At 43.4% G+C, this 20,585-nt stretch overlaps 1 protein-coding gene across 4 annotated transcripts in view; it reads right to left on the bottom strand.

Annotated features, from left to right (window-relative positions):
* The window catches only part of LOC106589318 (formin-like protein 1), a 63,749-nt gene that overhangs the window by 27,895 nt on the left and 15,269 nt on the right, over window positions 1-20,585 (bottom strand). For all 4 annotated transcript variants that reach the window (XM_014179113.2, XM_014179111.2, XM_014179116.2 and 1 more), the window contains exons 2-5: window positions 12,799-12,882; window positions 11,981-12,064; window positions 11,676-11,749; window positions 5,066-5,149 (exon numbers count right to left, since the gene is read on the bottom strand). In XM_014179113.2, the coding sequence (XP_014034588.2) occupies window positions 5,066-5,149; window positions 11,676-11,749; window positions 11,981-12,064; window positions 12,799-12,882 (326 nt within the window). The remainder of the gene's footprint in view (window positions 1-5,065; window positions 5,150-11,675; window positions 11,750-11,980; window positions 12,065-12,798; window positions 12,883-20,585) is intronic.

Raw genomic sequence — 20,585 nt, 5'->3', positions numbered from 1 at the left:
TTACATAAGTATTCAAACCCCTTTTCTATGGCACTCCAAATTGGGCTCAGGTGCATCCAATTTCCTTTGATCCTCCTTGATATGTCACTACAATTTCATTGGAGTCCACATGTGGCTCATTTAATTGTTTGGACATGTTTTAGAAAGAAACACACTTGTCTATATAAGGTCCCACAGTTGACAGTGCATGTCAGAGCAGAAACTATAACATGAAGTCCAAGGAACTGTGTGTAAATCTCAGAGATTATGATGAGTCATATATCTGGGGATGGGTATGAATGTCACGTTCTGATCTGTTTCACCTGTCTTTGTGATTGTCTCCACCCACCTCCAGGTGTCACCTGTTTTCCTCATTAGTCCCTGGGTACTTATTCCTGTGTTCCCTGCTTGTTTTTCCCGTTTGTCACGGTTGTTGTCGGTGAATGAGGACCAAAACGCAGCAGGTACGTGAATGCTCATCTTGATTTTTAATTACTCTCAAAAATGAACATACAAAATAACAAAACACGAAAAACGAACACTCGACAAATAAACAGTCTGGTAAGGCACAAGGCTATACACAGAATAATCACCCACAAATCACACACACAAACACACCCTAATATATGGGACTCTCAATCAAAGGCAGATAGACAACACCTGCCTTCAACTGAGAGTCCCAACCCCAATTAACCAAACATAGACATACACTCACTAGACTCCACATAGAACTACCTAGACATAAACCAAAACCCGAAAATACTAAATCAAACACCCTTTACACAAACACACCACCCCGAACCACATAAAACAAATACCCCCTGCCACGCCCTGACCAAACTACAAAACAATTAACCTTATATACTGGCCAGGACGTGACACCGTTCTCCTGCTGTTTCCTTCGCTCTGTTTTTGCTAGTCCTCCCGGTTGTGACCCTTGCCTGTCTGGACTCTGAACCCGCCTGCCTGACCATTCCGCCTGCCCTGACCTCGAGCCTGCCTGCCACTGTGTACCTCCTGGACTCTGACCTGGTTTTGATCTTTTGCCTGTCCACGACCATTCTCTTGCCTACCCTTTTGGATTATAATAAATATCAGAGACTCAAACCATCTACCTCCCGTGTCTGCATCTGGGTCTCGCCTTGTGCCCTTATAATGAATCAATTTCTGGAGTGTTGAAAGTTTCCAAGAGCAACGTGGTCTCCATCATTGGTACGTATATTGAAAAAATATGGAACTACCCTGACTCTGCCTAGAGCTGGCCATCTCACCAAACTCAGCAACCGGACAAGAAGGACCTTGCTGAGCGTGACAAAGCACCCAATGACCACTCTGACAGAACTACAGAGTTCCTTGGCTGAGATGGGAGAACCTGGCAGAAGGACAACAGTCTCTACAGCACTTCACCAATCTAGGCACTTCAACACCCTTCTAACACCATCCATTTTGTGAAGCATGGTGGTGGCAGCATCATGCTATGGTGATGCTTTTTAGTGGCAGGGACTGGGAGACTGATAAGGATAAAGAGAACAATGAATGGAGCCAAATACAGCCAAATCCTTGATGAGAACCTGCATCAGAGTGCTAACAACCTTAGACTGGAGCAAAGATGTATGTTCCAATAGGACAATGACCCCAAGCATACAACCTAAGCAATGCTGGAATGGCTTCAGAACAAGAATGTGAAAGTCCTTGAGTGGCCCAGGCAAAGCCCAGACTTGAATCCCATTGGAAATCTGTAGAAAGACTTGAAGATTGCTGTTCACCCCAGCTCCCCATCTATCTGTCACGTCCTGACCATAGTAAGTTGTTATTTTCTATGGTAGAGTAGGTCAGGGCATGACAGGGGGTGTTTGTCTGTTTTTCTATTTCTATGTTTAAGTTCTAGTTTTTCTATTTTCTATGTTGGGATAGTTTGGGTTGATCTCTAATTGGTGGCAGCTGATCCTCGTTGCCTCTGATTAGAGATCATATTTAAGTAGGGGTTTTTCTTCCTGGGTTTTGTGGGTAGTTGTTCTGTTTAGTGTATGTTCACCTGACGGAACTGTTGTCAGTCGTTTTGTTCTAGTGTCTTCATAATAAAAGTGAATATGAGCACTATACACGCTGCGCCTTGGTCCCCTTTATACGACCCACGTTACACTATCTTAACAGAGCTTGAGGAAATCTGCAAGGAAGTATGGTGAGAATTTGTCGGTGATTGGAAAATCCGCCTTAACCATCCGTTCTACTGGCGAATGTGCAATCACTGTAGAATAAACTGGATGAGCTCCGTTTGAGACTATCCTACAAACGGGACATTAAAAACTGTATTATATTATGTTTCACCGAGTCGTGGCTGAACGAGGACATGGATAATATACAGTTGGCTGGGTTTTCCGTGCATTGGCATGACAGAACAGCAACCTCCGGTAAGATGAGGGGTGGTGGTCTGTGTCTATTTGTCAATAATAGCTGGGGCATAATCTCTAACATTAAGGAAGTCTCGAGGTTTTGCTCGTCTGAGGTAGAGTACCTCATGATAAGCTTTAGATCACACTATTTACCAAGAGTTTTTATCTATATTTTTGTAGCTGTCTATTTACCACCACAAACCGATGTAGGCACTAAGACCGCACTCAACGAGCTGTATAAGGCCATAAGCAAACAAGCGAATGATCACCCAGAAGCGGCGCTTCTAGTGGCCCGGGACTTTAATGCAGGAAAACTTAAATCCATAGAGAAAAAACAACTCTAGAACACCTTTACTCCACACACAGAGATGCGTACAAAGCTCTCCCTCGCCCTCCGCTTGGCAAATATAACCATAATTCTATTCTCCTGATTCCTGCTTACAAGCAAAAACTCAAGCAGGAAGTACCAGTGACTCGCTCAATATGGAAGTAGTCAGATGACGCAGATGCTAAGCCACAGGACTGTTTTGATTGTACAGCCAGGAATATGTTCCGGGATTCATTGGATGGCATTAAGGAGTCACTGGCTTCAACAATAAGTGCATCGGCGATGTCGCCCCCACAGTCACCCAACCAGAAGCTATGGATTACAGGTAACATCCACACTGAGATAAAGCTGCCGGTTTCAAGGAGTGGGACACTAATCCGAAGGCTTATAAGAAATCCCGCTATATCCTTCGACGAACCATCAAACAGGCAAAGTATCAATACCAGTCTAAGACTGAATCCTACTACACCAGCTCTGACTCTAATCAGATGTGGCAGGTATTGCAAACTATTACGAATTACAAAGGGTAACCCAGCCGTGAGCTGCCCAGTGATGCAAGCCTACCAAATGAGCTTAATGACGTCTATGCTCACTCCGAGGCAATGAGAGCACCAGTTGTACTGGATGACTGTGTGATCACGATCTCCGTAGCCGATGTGAGTAATACCTTTAAACAGGTCAATATTCACAAGGCCGCAGGGCCAGATGGATTACTAGAATGTGTACTCAGAACATGCACTCACCATCTTTCAAAGGTCTTCATTGACATTTTCAACCTCTTCCTGACCGAGTCTGTTTCAAGCAGACCACCATAGTCCCTGTGCCCAAGAATGCCAAGGTAACTTGCCTAAATGACTACCGCCCCGTAGCACTCACATCAATAGCCATGAAGTGCTTTGAAAGGCTGGTCATGGCTCACATCAACACCATCATCCCAGAAACCCTAGACGCCTTATTATTTGCATACCACCCCAACAGATCCACAGAAGACGCAATCTCTATTGCACTCCACACTGCCCTTTCCTACCTGGACAAAAGGAACACCTATGTGAAAACGCTGTTTGTTGACTACAGATCAGAGTTCAACACCTTAGTGCCATCAAAGCTCAACACTAAGCTAAGGACAATGGGACTAAACACCTCCCTCTGCAACTGGATCCTGTAATTCCTGATGGGCCGTCACCAGGTGGTAATGGTAGGCAACAACACATCTGACATGCTGATCCTCAACAAAGGGTCCACTCAGGGGTGCGTGCTTACCCTGTTCACGCACGACTCCAACACCATCATTAAGTTTGCCGACAACCCAACGGTGGTAGGCCTGATCAGGGAAGAGGTCAGAGACCTGGCAGTGTGGTGCCAGGACAACAACCTCTCCCTCAACGTGAGCAAGACAAAGGAGCTGATCATTGACCAGAGGAAAAGGACGGGGCTGTAGTGGAGGGGGTCAAGAGCATCAAGTTCCTCGGTGTCCAGATCAAACACACCAAGATTGCCCCCTCAAGAGACTGAAAACATTTAGCATGGGTCCTCAGATCCTCAAAATGTTATACAGCTGCACCCTCGAGAGCATCCTGACTGGTTGCCTCACTGCTTGATATGGCAACTGCTCGGCATCTGACCGTAATGCACTACAGAGGGTAGTGCGTACGGCCCAGTACATCACTGGGGCCAAGCTTCCTGCCATCCAGGACCTATATACCAGGCGGTTTCAGAAGAAGGCCCTAAAAAAGGCTTCTTAACAGGTTCTACCCCAAGCCATAAGACTGCTAAACATTTAATCAAATGGCTAACCGGACTATTTTCATTTAATCTCTTTTTTACTCTGCTTTTACTCTCTGTTTATTATCTATGCACAGTCACTTTACCCCTACATGTACATATTACCTCAATTACCTTGACTAACCTGTACCCCGAACATTAACTCGGTACCGGAACCCCCTGCATATAGCATCGTTATTGTTATTTTATTGTGTCACTTTTTTTCATTTGACATTTTGATAGTATATATTTTTTTGCAAATATTTTGTTACTTACTTTAAAAAAAATCTGCATTGTTGGTTAAGGGCTTGTAAGAAAGCACATGTGACAAATAAAATGTCATTTGATTCTACAAAGTATTGACCCAGGGATGTGAATACCTATGTAAATTAGAGATTTCTGTATTTTATTTTCAATTACTACAACAACAAAAAATCTAAAAACATGATTTCACTTTGTCACTATGGGGTATTGTGTGCAGATGAGTGAAAAAACCTGATTTAATCAATTTGGAATTCAGGCTGTAACACAACAAAATGTGGAATAAGTCAAGGGGTAGGAACACTTTCTGAAGGCACTGTAGATGTGAAGGGCTGGTACTTACGTGACGGCACATTGGGCGAAGGACAGGTAGTCAACCAGGACGTCCAGACCTCTGTTCTCCTCACTGAGGAACTCCTGAGCCCAGCTGGAGAGGAGGGGAAACAGGAGGGGAATATTATAATAAGACACAACGGGCACACCCTACAAGAATCAGATTTTACAACGGTCAGACGTAACTACAACCCCAATCAGACACACATTACAGACATCCAGACATAACAATACTCAGATTGGACCACAACAAAGACTAGACATTACAATAACTACACATACGGTGACACTTTAAAACAACATACATTTACAACAACCAAACATTATTAACCTTTATTTAACCAGGAAAGGCTCATTGAGATTTAAAATCTCTTTTTCAAGAGCGTCCTGGCCAAGATAGGCAGCGCCAAGTCATTACAAAAATTAGACAAACAACATGAAAAACTACAAGTAATCTAGTAAAAACCATAGAATTAACAAAGAATATAACAAAATCAAAAACAGCAAATTAAAAACATTGACAGGTCAGGGAATCAGTCTCAAGATCATTCATCAGTGATTTAAAAATACCAATCGGGACAAGTTCTTCCAGTTTAAAAGTATTTTGTAAGGCATTCCAAGACGATGGCGCAGAGTACATAAAAGCCCTTTTACCAAATTCAGTTCGGACATTTGGAACAGTTAGCAAGATAAAGTCCCTCGAACGAAGAGAGTACCCACCACATTTCTGAACAATAAAAATGCCCAAATAAAAAGGTAGTAAACCCAAAATGGCTTTGTAAATAAAAGTATACCAGTGACTGAGCCTACGAGTGACTAGAGAAGGCCAGCCAACCCTGGTATACAAAGTGCAGTGGTGCGTAAGGGTTTTGCAATTTAAAATAAATCTCAAAGTGCCATGGTAAAGGGTGTCAATTGATCTCAAACACTGAGCGGAAGCATTCATATATAAAATATCCCCATAGTCTAGTAAAGGCATAAATGTAGCTGATACTAGCCTCCTTCTGGCTTCAAAAGAAAAACAAGCCTTATTCCTAAAATAAAATTCTAATTTCAGCTTCATAACGGTATTAATAAGGTTACAACTGGATTGTTGGTCTATCTAAGATTTTGTAACCACAAGTAAAACAACAATCTCACTCAACCAAACGGTGAAAGAATCTCATAAGCACGACGCCTTCATTCACACACTTAACAACAAACAATACTGGTGCATACGTCACAACAACAAAAATACTTACATCTGACTGTAGCTACACAATAGCATCTAACCCTGATGTTAGACCCTGCAAGCCTAAATCCAGGTCGTCGCTAGATAACGCAGCCAAAAAGTCAGAATTATGGCAAAATCGCATCTATTTCTACAATTTCTCTTATTAAGATCTGATTTTAAACCTAACCCTAACCTTATTCCTAACTTCAATGTTTGTTTTTTCCTGATTTTCTAAGATATAGACAATTTTGACTATGTGGATGTGTTAACTAGTGGGAACCCTAAATCCAGCATTTTATGGTTTGCAAATTAATATCAATAATTGTACAGTATTTCAGTCCTCACCAAAGCTCTGTTAACTACCGTAAAGGAACCCACTGTTGTTAGTGCCACCTATGCTATTTATAGTTTCATATCAAGCTATCGTTTGGCTACATGTGCTCATAAGCATATGGGTATTGTCAATAGTAATCTTGTGCACATTTACCTCATTCTACTGATAGCTCTGCAACTTTGAGTCCAATCAGGAAGCCTATTGTGGCTAGCTAATCCAGTTCTATTGACTCTTTGTCTCCATAGATACTCCTGCTGTTTTCAAATCTCACAGAGGGTTTGTACTTTCAGATGTGATAGACAAAAAAGGTTGGAGGGGTGGCCATTTATGTAAAATCTTGTCTTGTGGCATCATGCTCTCTTAGCATCCCTGTCCCCAAAATATATGAGCTGTTGGTTATAAAAGTGTCCATAAACCAAAATATGTCTCTCCTAGGCAATCAGCAATTAGTACAGGGAGGTGTGCTCTTCACCTCTGTTACGCAATTAGCGATTAGTGTTAGTATTTCAGTCTCCCCTGGTTTCTCAGTAGCAGCTGTAAGCAGCAGTCGTGTCAATCTCGTCGGTAAAACTAAGACTGTCGCCGAAACAAAGACGGTTCTGCCGAGTTCTTCTGTGGAGTTCTTCGAGGAAGGAGTTCCTCAATGACCTTTACACCTTCATAAGCTAATTTCCTGACGATGGCTCACCGCTCTTTGTACTTGGCAACTTCAACCAACCGAAGTCTGCCTTCGATTCATTTCTTTCCAACTCGCTCTTTTCCCTCCTTGACTCATTTGACTTCACCCTTTCCCAATCCCCCCCAGCTCACAAGGCAGGAAATACTGTATGCTTAATCTCATCTTTACTAGAGGCTGTTCCCCTGCTAATGTCACTGCAACCCAGGCCTCTGATCACTACTTTGTTTCCTTTTCTGTCACCCTTTCCTCCAACCCTAGCCACTCAGCCCCTACCCAGATGTCAAGCGCCGTCGAAATCTTCGCTCTCTGTCTCCCACTACTCTCTCCTCTTCTAACCTACCATCACTCCCTTCTGCTAAATCCTTCTCCCTCCTGTCTCCTGACTCTGCCTCTTCGACCCTACTCTCCCTTTCCGCATCCTATGACTAGCATTGTCCCCTTTCCTCCCGGCTGGCTCGGCCCTCCCCTCCTGCACTGTGACTGAGTGACTCATTGCGAGCTTACAGAACAGGGCTGTGGGCAGCTGAGGATCTATCATCCTTCTACTCCGACCTCTTTACCTTCTCTTCCTCTGTATCCGCAGCTAAAGCAACTTTCTATCTACATTTCAAGCTTCTGCCTCTAACCCTATGAAACTCTTTTCCACCTTCTCCTCCCTCCTTAATCCACCACCCCTCCCCCTCACTCCTACCTCTCTGTGGACGACTTTGTCAACCACTTTGAAAAGAAGATTGACGACATCCTGTGACTAGTGAGGTCTGGCCACCTGACAACTTGCCCGCTCGAACCCATCCCCTCCTCTCTTCTCCAGGCCATCTCTGGAGACCATCTCCCATTCCTCACTACCCTCATAAACTCATCCCTGACCATTGGCTGCATCCCCTCTGACTTCAAAACGGCTCCAATCGCTCCCCTCCTCAAGAAACCAACACTCGACTCATCTTATGTTAAACTATAGACCTGTATCCCTTCTTTATGTTCTTTCCAAAACACTTGAGTGTGCTGTCTCTGATCAACTCTCTCGTTATCTCTCTCAGAATGATCTTCTTGACCCTAACCATTCAGGCTTCAAGATGGGTCACTCAAACGAGACTGCTCTTTTCTGTGTCATGGAGGCTCTCCACACTGCCAAAGCTGACTCTCTCTCTCCTCTGTTCTCATCCTCCTAGATCTATCCTCTGCCTTTGACACCGTGAAATAGATCCTCCTCTCCACCCTCTCAGTGCTGGGCGTCTCAGGCTCTGCACACTCTTGAATTGCATCGCACCCAGAAGGCCACTCCTACCAGGTGACATGGAGAGGATCTGTGTCTGCACCACATACTCTCACTACTTGGTTATAGGCCATCTCCTCTTCTCTATATACACCAAGTCACTCGGCTCCGTCATATCTTCACATGGTCTCCCCTATCATTGCTATGCGGATGACACTTGACTACTTTTCTCCTTACCCCCTTCTGACACCGAGGTGGTGATACGGATGTCGGCCCACCACCTCAATCTCAACAAGACGGAGCTGCTATTCCTCCCGGGGAAGGCCTACTCCAGAGTCACCCTCCCAGAGTGCAAGGAACATTGGAGTGACCCTGGACAACACCCTGTTGTTTTCTGCAAACATCAAAGCAGTGACTCACTCCGTAGAGTACAACATCCGTAGAGTACGACCCTACCTCACACAGGAAGAGGTGCAGGTCCTAATCCAGGCACTTGTCATCTCCCGTCTGGACTACTGCAACTTGCTGTTGGCTGGGCTACCCGCTTGTGCCATCAAACCCCTGCAATTTATCCAGAACGCTGCAGCCCGCCTGGTTTTCAACCTTCCCAAGTTCTCCCATTTCCCCCCGCTCCTCCGCACACTCCACTGGCTTCCATTCGAAGCTTGCATCCACTACAAGAACCTGGTACTTGCCTACAGAGCAGCAAAAGGAACTGCCCCTCGCTACCTTCAGGCTATGCTCAAACCCTACACCACAACCTGAGCAATCAGTTCTGCCACCTCTGGTCTCTTGGCCCTCCCACCCCTACGGAAGGGCAGCTCCAACTCAGCCCAGTCAAAGCTCATCTCTGTCCTAGCACCCCAATGGTGGAACCAGCTTCTCACTAAAGCTAGGGCAGCAGAGTCCCTGTCCATCTTCCAAAAGCACCTGAAACCCTACCTCTTCAAAGGGCATCTTAAATACTCTCATGTACTCTCAAACCTCCTCTTGATAAGAAATCAAGCCTGGGCCAAGGCTAGACACACTGGCTTGTTAGCTGATTAGCAGCTATTTAGGGAATTGAGAAATGGGTGCACTGCCTCTGATAAACAGGCCACATCAAACTACTTCCTTTAGCGATATGACAGACTCTGTTAGCGATCCCTCTAAATTCTGGAAAACCCATAATTCGCTGAAGTCGGGCAATTCCCTTTCCTCTACTTCCCTGCCTAAGCAAGTCGTTTTAGACCGCTGCATCATTACTGAAAAGGTTAAGATTTGATGCTTGTATCTCAGCTTGGTGGTCATACTGGTCCTGGCCTGTCAGTTGACTGTTCTTCCCACATACAGCCTGATTTTCAACCACTGCAGAGGTCACTGTTGGATCTAAAGGTAGTGCTAAATGCAAACAAAACAAAAGGCATGTTTTTTTCTAGGTCCCATAACCCAGATTTGCATGAATTTGTAATGACTAGTTTGAACGGTACAGAAGTTGTGTGAGTTCCTTCCTACAAATATGTTGGTATCTGTCTTGATGACAAACTGTTATTTAAAAAACATGTCACTGAGCTGGTGAACAAGTTGAAGTTCAAAGTTGGTTTATTTTACAGAAACAAAGCATGTCTGACTTTTGATAATAGGAAGGAAATTGTCCAGGCCACTTATGTCGATTTTAGATTATGGGGTTATTATCTATATGCATGCAGCAGAATCTACACTTAAACACCTAGATGTTGTTTTCCATTGTGCCCTTAGGTTTATTACTGGTGATGGTTATGGAACTCACCATTGTGCCCTTAGGTTTATTACTTCTGATGGTTATAGAACTCACCATTGCGTTTTGTATCAGAAAGTGGGTTGGGCCACTTTGTATGTAAGTAGAGAGGAGCATTTTCTTGTGTTGATGTACAAGTTACTCATACAGAATCTTCGTATGTATCTGCATCATTAATTCTATTTAGACTTACAAATTATCAAACCCGGCCACAGGATTGGATAACACCGGAGGCCCCTTCGGTCTCCACAGAGTTGGGTGAAGCTGATTTTAGTTTTTTTGCGGCCTTCATGTGGAACAACTCACCGAGATCTCTGAAATTAGATGTTCTGGTCCCCCTATGTCAGTTCAGTAAAATGAAAAGAGACCAATATGTTGATAAATGTGTCTGTTTTTCTTAATATGTTTTGTAATGTTGTATGTTGTATATACACTGAACAAAAATATAAAAGCAACGTGTAAAGTGTTGGTCCTATGTTTCATGAGATGAAATAAAAGATCCCAGGAATGTTCCATATGCACAATTTTTTTTATCTCAAATGTTATGCACAAATTTGTTTACGTCCCTGCTAGTGAGCATTTCTTCTTTGCCAAGATAATCTATCTACCGGATAGGTGTGGCATATCAAGAAGCTGATGAAACAACATGATCATAACACGGGTGCACCTTGTACTTGGGACAATAAAAGGCTACTCTAAAATGTGCAGTTTTGTCATAGATGGCTCAAGTTTTGAGGGAGCGTGCAATTGGCATGGTGAATGCAGGAATATCCACCAGAGCTGTTGACAGAGAATTGAATGTTCATTTCTCTACCATAAGCCATCTCCAATGTCGTTTTAGAGAATTTGTCAGTACATCCAACTGTCCTCACAACCGCAGACCATGTGTATGGTGTCGTGTGAGCAAGCGGTTTGCTGATGTCAACGTTGTGAACAGAGAGCCCCATGGTGATGGTGGGGTTATGGTATGGGCAGACATAAGCTACGGGGGGTGGCCTGTGACAACAATTTTGGACCCCCTTGTGGCCCCCCTAAATGTGGAGTATGAAATCATTTTTACATAACACATTTTTGCTATCGTTCTTTTTTTACATCCGTTACTAGACAGTGGCAACGATGATGATTATGAACATGGTATTTTGCCTGCTAATGCCTGCAATGCAGTGAAGAAAACGATATGACAAAAATAACGTCTAATGTAACTGGCCCCTCTAACAGTACAACTGGCCCCAGCTTGCCCCCCCCCAGTTGAAATGGTCTAGAACAGCCACTGGCTAGAGATAATGAATATGAGGTTGAAAAGTGGCGGAAGTGCCATTTAACTGACCTACCTGTATAAATAAATAAAATGAATGTAGCTTGTGTAAGGATCAATAGATGGAGTGGTGATGAAAGCAGAAAAGTTGGGTAAGGGGCGGGTCTCACCCGATATGATTGGTCCTCAGGGAAATCTCCAGCTCTCTTAAGACCTGTGTGGACTCCTGGACACGCCTCTTGAACTGTCATAACACGCACAGCAAGGTCATTATCGTTGTGGAGAAATGTTTGATGGTGTATAGCAAACAAAACAAGTGGTAACTTAGTTATGGACGAAACCAGTGTTTTTTTAAACATAGCTTTTGCAAATTCTGTTATATAAGTGATTACTTCAAGAAATGATGTTTTTGAAAGTATCTGAGCAGGGCCATAGCCCAGACTGGACCTCTTACAGGACTGTAATGGTACAGTACCTTGCGACTGACCCCTCCCTGGTCAAGATAACTTTTGAGCTTCAGCAAGTAAGCAGAGGGAGGATTCTTCACTTGGAATCGTTCCTGTAGGAAGGAGAGCAGACAGAAAGACAGACAGACAGAGTCAATTGGAAGCTAGGGATGATTACGCTGCTTAATTTATACAAGTATAACCAATGATATATCTGTTGGTGAGGCTGAGCCTTGCATGTCGGGATGCCAATCTATCATTCAATGCCAGGTCAGAGTAGAGATAGACAGCCTTTGATAACAATGGCTTTAGCTGTGCTAGATAAGGGAAGGGACAACATTGAACCATTGCAGGTCTGTGGTACAGTGACAGGTGTCCTGTGTGTCACTCCCCTCTGAGCCACAGGAAGTTATCTGCCTCATCAATGTTGCCATAGCAATGTAAATTTTGATGAGGTTCAGGATGCAAAGTGTGTGTGTGTGTGCACACGTGTGGTGGTGGGTGGTTGTTTCTTGCGTGCGCAAGTGTGTGTGTGTGAGAACAACCACTCTCACTGCAATGGTGTGTCAATGGTGTGCTTTCCTAGAAACCAGGACACACAACAACAACAACAACAAAATGGACACCTCAACGCCTCTATACGAAGGTCTGCCAAGCTTAAAGGATGCAGTGCATATCACCAGGGCTTGATTCATTATGATAGAAGTTTCACATGGTTATCGTGTTACCTGAAGTTCCCCTAAGAACTATGATTACATCCTGTTAGTGTAACGTTATCCACTAGGTGTTATTGAAACGTTAACGGTACAGTAGACTGTTGTATTGTGCAGTGGAGTTGGAGTCCCACCTGATCACAGACCAGTTCCCACTTCTTCTCGTTGTCATATTGACACAGGATCTTCACCTTGTCTGGAGGCAGATTCATGGAGTTCTACGGAGAAATAGATAGATAGAGAGAGGAGGTGGAAGGAGGATATAGGTACAAAGAGAGATACATTATCAATATGTCTGAAAACAGTTTGATTCCATGTGGTGTTGATGAGAACATTGTCATGATTTGACTGGAGTTTGATAAGCAATGTTGGCAAATCAAGTTATGTTGCAACAGGTTCCATTGGAGCAATTTTAATGAGTTGACTTGATGAGCAAACGTTAGATCCACTTCAAAACATAATGTATGAGTTTATCTTAAAACCTTTTCTTACTGAAACTGAAAACTATAAACAGAAATTGCTGGGTGACATTTGCCTGCAGATATACTGTACACTGTGTGTACAAAACATTGCCTTCCTAATATTGAGTTGCACCCCTTTTTGCCCTCAGAACAGCCTCAATTCGTCCGGGCATGGACTCTACAAGGTGTCGAAAGCATTCCCCGGGGATGCTGGCCCATGTTGACTCCAATGCTTCCCACAGTTTTGCCAAGTTTGCTGGATGTCCTTTGGGTGGTGGACCATTCTTGATACACAAGGTAAAACTGTTGAGTCTGAAAAACCCAGCAGCGTTTCAGTTCTTGACACACTCAAACCGCTGCGCCTGGCACCTACTACTATATCCGGTTCAAAGGCACTTGAATCTTTTGTCACCCTTTGAATGGCACACACACACAATCTGTGTCTCAAGACTTAAAAATCCTTCTTTAACCTGTCTGCTCCCCTTCCTCTACACTGATTGGAGTGGATTTAACATGAATAAGCGATCATAGCTTTCACTGGGATTCACCTGGTCAGTCTATGTCATGGAAAGAGCGGGTGTTCCTAATGTTTTGTACACTCAGTGAAACTCCTAACCATATGAATAGGCCATGTGAATAGACAGGCACACAATGTCCCTTGAATGCACAGTGCAGCCAGTTGCTATGACAAACTCGTCAATAATGCATCAGTACCTCAATGATGTCATTAAGCGTCGCTCAGCGACAGCAATCCTGTCCCTATACAGTCACCTTCTTCAGGGCCCCCATGACTCAGAGGTCAATTTCACAACTGACAGGCGACCCTAACTGCTGACAGATAGTATTCCTGTTACACCTGGGCACCTTGGGCTGTTGCCACAACACCAGAGAGTGTATTGCTAAAGAGACGTTGTTATTGGTCTGACTGTATGTTTCAAAAGGGAGGTATGGAGAGACAGGGGAAGGGGAAAGAAAGGGGGAACAGGAAGAGAGAGACAGAGTATAGTGTAACGTAGGGGGACTAATCTGAAATACTCAGGTTCTTTGCACCAAGGAGTGGAGCAATGGAATGATCGGGCCAGAAATTATGTGATTTGTTTTGGTATTTACTCAGCAACTCGTCTTGGACACGTCTTTGTTTCAGCAACATCATGCGCTCTCGGAACAATATGGTTATTTCAATACAGATTTAAAGCGTTCATCTTCATGTAATATTCCACTCCTAATCCCCACCTATATGTACATATCTACCTCAAATACTCCAGTATCCCTGCACATTGTACGTTTGGTATTGGCACTCAGTAAGAGGATCCCCTAAATGAATGAAAAGGAAATACATTTCAACCTTGGGCCACGGCCTTAATTACCATGAGGCACACCTGGGAACTAACAGGCCAAGAGGGTGTGTTCAAGACAGTTCCACAGTTATACCCTGATACAATAGTTTACGTCATTCTGACATAATCTCGTAAATTCTTTCACTCACACACGCTCAAAAAAGTTGCTGGAAAGATTGGTAGAGAGCTACAAATCAAATTGAATCAAATTGTATTTGTCACATGTGCCGAATACAACAGGTGTAGACCTTACAGTGAAATGCTTACTTAACCAACGATGCAGTTTTAAGAAAATACCTAAAAAAAAAAGGTAAAAAGAAAGTAAGAGATAATAAAAACAAATAATTAAACCTCTTGAGGCTACAATCCCGCTAATGGGATTGGTTGGACAACAACCAGTGAGATTGCACGGCGCGATATTCAAAACAAAATAATCTCAAAATTAAAATTCAAGTATTATACGGCATTTTAAAGATACTCAACTCGTTAATCCAATCACATTGTCTTATTTCAAAAAGGCTTTACGGTGAAAGAAAAACATTAGACCTTACAGTGAAACGCTTACTTAACCAATGATGCAGTTTTAAGAAAATACCGAAAAAAAGAATAAAATGTAAAAACAAAGTAAGAGATAAGAAAAACAAATAATTAAAGAGCAGCAGTAAATAACAATAGCGGGGCAATATATGTGTCAATGTGCGGGGGCACCAGTGTCGAGGGATTTGAGATAATTATGTACATGCAGGTAGGGTTGTTAAAGTGGCTATGCATAGATAATAACAGAGAGTAGCAGCAGCGTAGTGGGGGGAGGGGGGGCAAATAGTCTGGGTAGCCATTTCATTAGCTGTTCAGCAGTCTTATGGCTTGGGGGTAGAAGCTGTTTAGAAGCCTCTTGGACCTAGACTTGGCACTCCGGTACCGCTTGCCGTGCGGTAGCAGAGAGAACAGTCTATAACTAGGGTGGCTGGAGTCTTTGACGATTTTCAGGGCCTTTCTCTGACACCGCCTGGTATAGAGGACCTGGATGGCAGGAAGCTTGGCCCCGGTGATGTACTGGACTGTACGCATTACCCTCTGTAGTGCCTTGAAGTCGGAGGCCGAGCAGTTGCCATACCAGGCAGTGATGCAACCCGTCAGGATGCTCTCGATGGTGCAGCTGTAAAATCTTTTGTGGATCTGAGGACCCATGCCAAATATTTTCAGTCTCCTGATGGGGAATAGGTTTTGTCCTGCCCTCTTCACGACTGTCTTGGTGTGCTTGGACCATGTTAGTTTGTTGTTGACATGGACGCCAAGGAACTTGAAGCTCTCAACCTCCACTACAGCCCCGTCGATGAGAATGGGGGCTTGCTTGGTCCTCTTTTTCCTGTAGTTCACAATCATCTCCTTTGTCTTGATCACGTTGAGGGGGAGGTTGTTGTTCTTGCACCACATGGTCAGGTCTCTGACCTCCTCCCTATAGGCTGTCTCATCATTGTCGGTGATCAGGCCTACCATTGTTGTGTCATCAGCAAACTTAATGATTGTGTTGGAGTTGTGCCTGGCCGGGCAGTCTTGAGTGAACAGGGAGTACAGGAGGGCACTGAGCACGCACCCCTGAGGGGCCCCTGTGTTGAGGATCAGCGTGGTGAATGTGTTGTTACTTACCCTTACCACCTGGGGACAGCCCATCAGGAAGTCTAGGATCCAGTTGCAGAGGGAGCTGTTTAGTCCCAGTGTCCTTATTTTTGTGATGAGCTTTGAGGGCACTATGGTGTTGAACGCTGAAATGTAGTCAATGAATAGCATTCTCACATAGGTGCTCCTTTTGTCCAGGTGGGAAAGGGCAGTGTGGAGTGCAATAGAGATTGCATCATCTGTGGATCTGTTGGTGCGGTATGCAAATTGGAGTGGGTCTAGGGTTTCTGGGATAATGGTGTTGATGTGAGCCATGACCAGCCTTTCAAAGCATTTCATGGCTACATACGTACTAAGTGCTACAGGTTGGTAGTCATTTAGGCAGGTTACCTTAGTGTTCTTGGGCACAGGGACTATGGTGGTCTGCTTGAAACATGTTGGTATTACAGACTCAGACAGTGAGAGGTTGAAAATGTCAGTGAAAACACTTGCCAGTTGGTCAGTGCATGCTCGGAGTACACGTCCTGGTAATCCATCTGGCCCTGCAGCCTTGTGAATGTTGACCTGTTTAAAGGTCTTACTCACATCGGCTGCGGAGAGCGTGATCACACAGTCATCCAGAACAGTTGGTGATCTCATGCATGTTTCAGTGTTACTTGCCTCGAAGCGAGCATGGTTGGCTCGTGTCACTGGGCAGCTCTCGGCTGTGCTTCCCTTTGTAGTCTGTAATAGTTTGCAAGCCCTGCCACATCTGACGAGTGTCGGAGCCGGTGTAGTACGATTCAATCTGTTTTGACACTTTGCCTGTTTGATGGTTCGTCAGAGGGCATAGCGGGGTTTCTTATAAGCTTCCGGCTTAGAGTCCCGCTCCTTGAAAGCGGCAGCTCTACCCTTTAGCTCAGTGTGAATGTTGCCTGTAATCTGTGGCTTCTGGTTGGGGTATGTACGTACAGACACTGTGGGGGGGACGTCCTTGATGCAGTATTTGATAAAGCCAGTGACTGATGTGGTGTACTCCTCAATGCCATCGGAAGAATCCAGGGAACATATTCCAGTCTGTGCTAGCCTGTTGGGGCTCGGGGGCAGTATTGAGACATTTTGAAAAAAATATGTGCCCATTTTTAACTGCCTCCTACACCAACTCAGAAGCTAGGATATGCATATTATTAACACATTCGGATAGAAAACACTCTGAATTTTCTAAAACAGTTTGAATGGTGTCTGTAAGTATAACAAAACTCATATTGCAGGCAAAAACCTGTGAAAAATAGATTAAAAAAATGTGAATTTTGTGACTGTACTATTTAGTGTCATTGTTTTATAGATACCATAGTGAGAAAGGATTCATTTCGCAACACCTACGGCTTCCACTAGATGTCAACGATCTTTATAAAGTTGTTTGAAGCGTCTATGATAAACAGAGAGCAAATTAGAATCCAAGGAAGTTGACATGTCATCACTTCATTTTTTTGCGCCTGCGCATAAATCTGAGAAACGTGAGTTTTGTCTTCATTGTTTATCTCGACATAGGATAGGTTGTGTGAAAATATTACTGATGTTTAACGTTAAAAATGGACCAAAAGATTAATGCTAAACAACATTTGACATGTTTGAACGAACATAAATAGATTATTTACTAGGTTTTTTTAGCTTTTCGGGCGTGATTTTACAGTCCCCCACCACGTTTTGTGGGAGCATAATGAACGCTCCCACAAAATAAGTACTTGGTGTTATTTGGACATAAATTATGAACTTTGTCAAAAGAAACCACATTTGTTCCGGACCTGGGATGCCTTCCGGACCTGGGATGCCTGTCTTCTGATGGAGATAATCAAAGGTAAGGGGATATTTACAATGTTATTATCGATTTTAGATGATGCTAACTGTATAGCATAGCCTGTTGTTCTTAGCATAGCACCCCGTTTATTGCAAAATGTGATTTCCCAGTAAAGTTATTTTGAGATCTGGCCATTCGGTAGCAATTACGAGATGATAATATATTATTCTTTGAATGACAATATTATAATTTACCAATGTTTTCGAATAGTAATTTTGTTATGTTCACCGGAAGCATTTCAGAGAAGAAAAAAATCTGAATTTCACGCTACTGTAAAATGCTGTTTTTGGATATAAATATGAACTTGATGGAACAAAAAATGCATGTATTGTATAACATAATGTCCTAGGAGTGTCATCTGATGGAGATTGACAAAAGTTAGTGCATAATTCAAGCTGGTTTCTGCTTTTGGTGACGCCTGACCTTGAATTGAAAATGGATGTTTGTACTTTTGTGGCTATGTAGTGTCCTAACATAATCTAACTTTATGCTTTTGCCGTAAAGCCTCTTTGAAAATCGAACAATGTGGTTAGATTAAGGAGATGTTTATCATTTAAATTGTGTAAAATAGTTGATTGTTTGAGAAATTGAAATTATTAGATTTTTGATGTTTTGAATTTCCAGCCTTGTTAGCAATCCCGGCTCGGGGTTCATTGCTAACCTGTAGCCCCAACAGGCTAGCAAAACAGTCCTGTAGTTTAGCATCTGCTTCATCTGACCACTTTTATATAGACCGAGTCTCTGGTGCTTCATGCTTTAATTTTAGCTTGTAAGCAGGAACCAGGAGGATAGAGTTATGGTCAGATTTGCCAAATGGAGGGCGAGGGAGAGCTATGTACACGTCTCTGTGTGTGGAGTAGAGGTGGTATAGAATTGTTTTCCCTCTGGTTGCACATTTAACATGTTGATAGAAATTTGGTAAAGCTGATTTAAGTTTTCCTGCATAAAAGTCACCTTCCACTAGGAACGCCGCCTCTGGATGAGCGTTTCCCTGTTTGCTTATGGCGGAATACAGCTCATTTAGTATGGTTTTAGTTCCAACCTCGCTCTGTGGTGGTATGTAGACGGCTACAAAAAATACAGATGAAAACTCTCTAGGTAAATAGTCACTGTGGAGACAGCATACAGAGACAGACTGCCTGTAAACATGATTACATCGTTCACCATAATGAAGTATTCTGTATAAGTCCTGTTGTTCATGGTTTACTGTATGTAATGTTAGTAAAATATGAACATAGTGTATTATAATGTTTAACATTTTTACTTTATATATTTATACATTAATAAGCAGATTGTAAGCCGACTTTTAGAATTAAGTCAGATGTGAAACAGTCCCCAATCTCACTGATATTGAACCTCAAAAGCCATTCATATGATTCACTGTTTTGATGTTTTTATTGCCTACAGTACAGCACCCATTCATAAAGGAATCATTGTTCATTGTGGTAACATAGGTGCTCAACTATTTCATTTATTTGTATTTTTAAACAATAGTTGTTACCGTAAACACGTTCTCCAACACATAAACTCTACTCTTGCATAAACATCCTATTTCATGCTACCTAGACTAAGCCTTTACCTTGCAAGTCACAGCAGCAGGTGACCAGGAATAATACCACTACTACCTGAGGACTTCTAGCCTGATCCCAGATCTGTTTGTGCTGTTAGTCACAATGACCATTCTAGTGGACAAACAGATCTTGGACCAGGCTGGATCACTTTATCCTTCTCTGAGCAGAGCCAACCGATTGTTGTTGGTGAGGTTGGCATCTGCTATGAGAAATCAAGTTATGTGCATGGTAATGAATTGCAGACTGTCAGCAGAATATACAGTGGTGTCCTTGTCAGGCCAAAGTCTCTCATGGACTCTTTCCAACTCCCAACTTTACCTCTGGTGACAGTGAGAGTTATGAATGAGAGGCACAGCAGAGGGGATCCTTCAGCCCAAGAAACACACACACACACATGCATGCAACCCACATACCTCCCCATATTCCTCATGTTCATTAACACACACACACTGTCCAATATTATTGTTGGGCCTCCGGCTTCAGCTACCTGCCCTGCCCCAACCAAAACACCTCCCTCCACACACACAGACACACACACACACACACACACACACACACACACACACACACACACACACACACACACACACACACACACACACACACACACACACACACACACACACACACACACAGACACATGCAGGACATCCTTCTGTACTAATTATAGCCCAACACAGCCCTGCCACCCGGTAAACTGGGCTAGACGACAGGAGACTGCCACTCAAGGACAAAACATATTTATATTTTTACCTCGCCAACCCACTCATCTTCCTCCCCCTCTTCTCCTCCTCCTGTTGTCTCTGTAAGTTTCTGTAACTCTGTACAAACGTTAGCCCACCAGTAGCGAGGTATTGTTCTTCACAAGGTCACTCACAGTTCACTTTTTGGTAAGCCTCCAAAGCAACACATTTTTCTCTCAGAATTGCTACTTGTTTTGTTTAGATACAACAAATTGCTTGGTACGCCCAGACAAGGGCTTCTCAGGAAAGTCTATGGTCTGTGGATGCTTGGTAAATGCAATCTCAGTGGAACAACTCACATGACCAGTCAGACATAAGTTAATGCTGAAGGAGGCTAATGGCTTTTTGGTTTTGA

The sequence above is a fragment of the Salmo salar genome, chromosome ssa28 (assembly GCF_905237065.1).
Source record: "Salmo salar chromosome ssa28, Ssal_v3.1, whole genome shotgun sequence".
Classification (NCBI taxonomy): Eukaryota; Metazoa; Chordata; class Actinopteri; order Salmoniformes; family Salmonidae; genus Salmo; species Salmo salar.
Note: the sequence above shows the minus strand (reverse complement) of the source record. Positions and strands in the feature narration are given on the sequence as shown.